The sequence below is a fragment of the chloroplast genome of Brachypodium distachyon, assembly GCF_000005505.3.
Source record: "Brachypodium distachyon chloroplast, complete genome".
Lineage (NCBI taxonomy): Eukaryota > Viridiplantae > Streptophyta > Magnoliopsida > Poales > Poaceae > Brachypodium > Brachypodium distachyon.
In genome coordinates, this window is record NC_011032.1 from 132,501 (window position 1) to 135,199 (window position 2,699).

A 2,699-nucleotide genomic window follows, 5' to 3' on the forward strand; every position below is an offset into this window, starting at 1 on the left:
TTCGATTTCATTTTTCTATGATATGTCTTTCTATATGAAAATTGGTTATTTACGATGTAGGATGATCCCTGTTAAGCATCCATGGCTGAATGGTTAAAGCGCCCAACTCATAATTGGTAAATTTGCGGGTTCAATTCCTGCTGGATGCACGCGAACGGGAACGTTCCATAAGTCTATTGGAACTGGCTCTCTATCCATGGAATCTCATCCATCATCCATACATAACGAATTGGTATGGTATATTCATACCATAACATAAGAACAATAAGAACTCGAATTCTTATCGATACTGGAACTCAGAGCATAGGAGGGAAAGTCGATTTATGGATGGAATCAAATACGCAGTATTTACAGAAAAAAGTCTTCGTTTATTGGGAAAGAATCAATATACTTTTAATGTCGAATCAGGATTCACTAAGACAGAAATAAAGCATTGGGTCGAACTCTTCTTTGGTGTTAAGGTAGTAGCTGTGAATAGCCATCGACTACCCGGAAAGGGTAGAAGAATAGGACCTATTCTGGGACATACAATGCATTACAGACGTATGATCATTACCCTTCAACCGGGTTATTCTATTCCACTTCTAGATAGAGAAAAAAACTAAAGGAGAATACTTAATAATACGGCGAAACATTTATACAAAACACCTATCTCGAGTACACGCAAGGGAACCGTAGACAGGCAAGTGAAATCCAATCCACGAAATAATTTGATCCATGGACGGCACCGTTGTGGTAAAGGTCGTAATTCCAGAGGAATCATTACCGCAAGGCATAGAGGGGGAGGTCATAAACGCCTATACCGTAAAATCGATTTTCGACGGAATCAAAAAGACATATCTGGTAGAATCGTAACCATAGAATACGACCCTAATCGAAATGCATACATTTGTCTCATACACTATGGGGATGGTGAGAAGAGATATATTTTACATCCCAGAGGGGCTATAATTGGAGATACTATTGTTTCTGGTACAAAAGTTCCTATATCAATGGGAAATGCCCTACCTTTGAGTGCGGTTTGAACTATTGATTTACGTAATTGGAAGTAACCAATTAGGTTTACGACGAAACCTAGAAATCGATCACTGATCCAATTTGACTACCTCTACGGGATAGACCTTAACAGAAAACTGTTGAGTAACGGCAGCAAGTGATTGAGTTCAGTAGTTCCTCATAGAAAATTATTGACTCTAGAGATATGGTAATATGGAGAAGACAAAATTGTTTGAAGCACGCACAGAACCGGAAGCGCCCCTTGTTTCAAAGAGAGTAGGACGGGTTATTCACATTTAATTTGATGGTCAGAGGCGAATTGAAAGCTAAGCAGTGGTAATTAAGACCCCCGGGGAAAAAAGGGATGTCTCCTACGTTACCCATAATATGTGGAAGTATCAACGTAATTTCATAGAGTCATTCGATCTGAATGCTACATGAAGAACATAAGCCAGATGACGGAACGCGGAGACCTAGGATGTAGAAGATCCTAACATGAGCGATTCGGCAGATTTGGATTCCTTTCCTATATATCCACTCATGTGGTACTTCATCATATGATTTATATAAGATCCATCTGTCTAGAGATCGTCATATACATCTAGAAAGCCGTATGCTTGAAGAAGCTTGTACAGTTTGGGAAGGGGTTTTTTGAGAGAAAAGAAGAATCTACTTCAACCGATATGCCCTTAGGCACGGCCATGCATAACATAGAAATCACACGTGGAAGGGGTGGCCAATTAGCTAGAGCAGCAGGTGCTGTAGCGAAACTTATTGCAAAAGAGGGTAAATCAGCCACTTTAAGATTACCATCTGGGGAGGTCCGTTTAGTATCCCAAAACTGCTTAGCAACAGTCGGACAAGTGGGTAATGTTGGGGTGAACCAAAAAAGTTTGGGTAGAGCCGGATCTAAGTGTTGGCTAGGTAAACGCCCCATAGTAAGAGGGGTAGTTATGAACCCTGTGGACCACCCCCATGGGGGCGGTGAAGGGAAAGCCCCCATTGGTAGAAAAAAACCCACAACCCCTTGGGGTTATCCTGCGCTTGGAAGAAGAACTAGGAAAAGGAAAAAATATAGCGATAGTTTTATTCTTCGTCGCCGTAAGTAAATACGTAACTAGGAATATGGAAAATTGCATTTTTTGCATTTGCAATAATGCGATGGGCGAACGACGGGAATTGAACCCGCGCATGGTGGATTCACAATCCACTGCCTTGATCCACTTGGCTACATCCGCCCCTTATCCAGCTACAGGATTTTTCTCTTTTTTCCATTCATCATTATTCTATTTATTCTGACCTCCATACTTCGATCGAGATATTGGACATAGATTGCCGCTCTTTAAAAAGGAAAAAAAAGGAGTAATCAGCTGTGACACGAAAAAAAACGAATCCTTTTGTAGCTCATCATTTATTGGCAAAAATAGAAAAGGTCAATATGAAGGAGGAGAAAGAAACAATAGTAACGTGGTCCCGGGCATCTAGCATTCTACCCACAATGGTTGGCCATACAATCGCGATTCATAATGGAAAGGAACATATACCTATTTACATAACAAATCCTATGGTAGGTCGCAAATTGGGGGAATTCGTACCTACTCGGCATTTCACGAGTTATGAAAATGCAAGAAAGGATACTAAATCTCGTCGTTAACTGAATTCAGAATAGAAAGATTCAGAATAAAAAAAAGATGCAAAGTAAA

General features: G+C 40.4%; 3 protein-coding genes and 2 non-coding genes across 5 annotated transcripts, besides 1 other annotated feature; 4 read left to right on the forward strand and 1 right to left on the reverse strand. All coding sequences in view use genetic code 11, as the record gives it.

The window, feature by feature from the left end:
- Positions 1–75: 75 nt before the first annotated feature.
- trnI lies at positions 76–149 on the forward strand. The gene has a single exon. It is a non-coding gene; the product is annotated as a tRNA-Ile (tRNA).
- Positions 150–323: 174 nt separating this feature from the next.
- Positions 324–605, forward strand: rpl23 (ribosomal protein L23). The gene has a single exon. It carries the CDS (start codon positions 324–326, stop codon positions 603–605), a length of 282 nt encoding a protein of 93 aa, YP_002000545.1.
- An 18-nt stretch (positions 606–623) lies between these two features.
- On the forward strand, positions 624–2,105 carry rpl2 (ribosomal protein L2). The gene is given in 2 exon segments: positions 624–1,014; positions 1,675–2,105. Coding segments are annotated over 2 exon segments (822 nt in total).
- Position 1,699, forward strand, in rpl2: a sequence feature (junction IRA-LSC; JLA).
- A 52-nt stretch (positions 2,106–2,157) lies between the features above and the next one.
- trnH lies at positions 2,158–2,235 on the reverse strand. The gene has a single exon. It is a non-coding gene; the product is annotated as a tRNA-His (tRNA).
- A 133-nt stretch (positions 2,236–2,368) lies between these two features.
- Positions 2,369–2,650, forward strand: rps19 (ribosomal protein S19). Its single transcript has one exon. The coding sequence runs from the start codon at positions 2,369–2,371 to the stop codon at positions 2,648–2,650; it is 282 nt and encodes a 93-aa protein (YP_002000547.1).
- Positions 2,651–2,699: the final 49 nt, after the last annotated feature.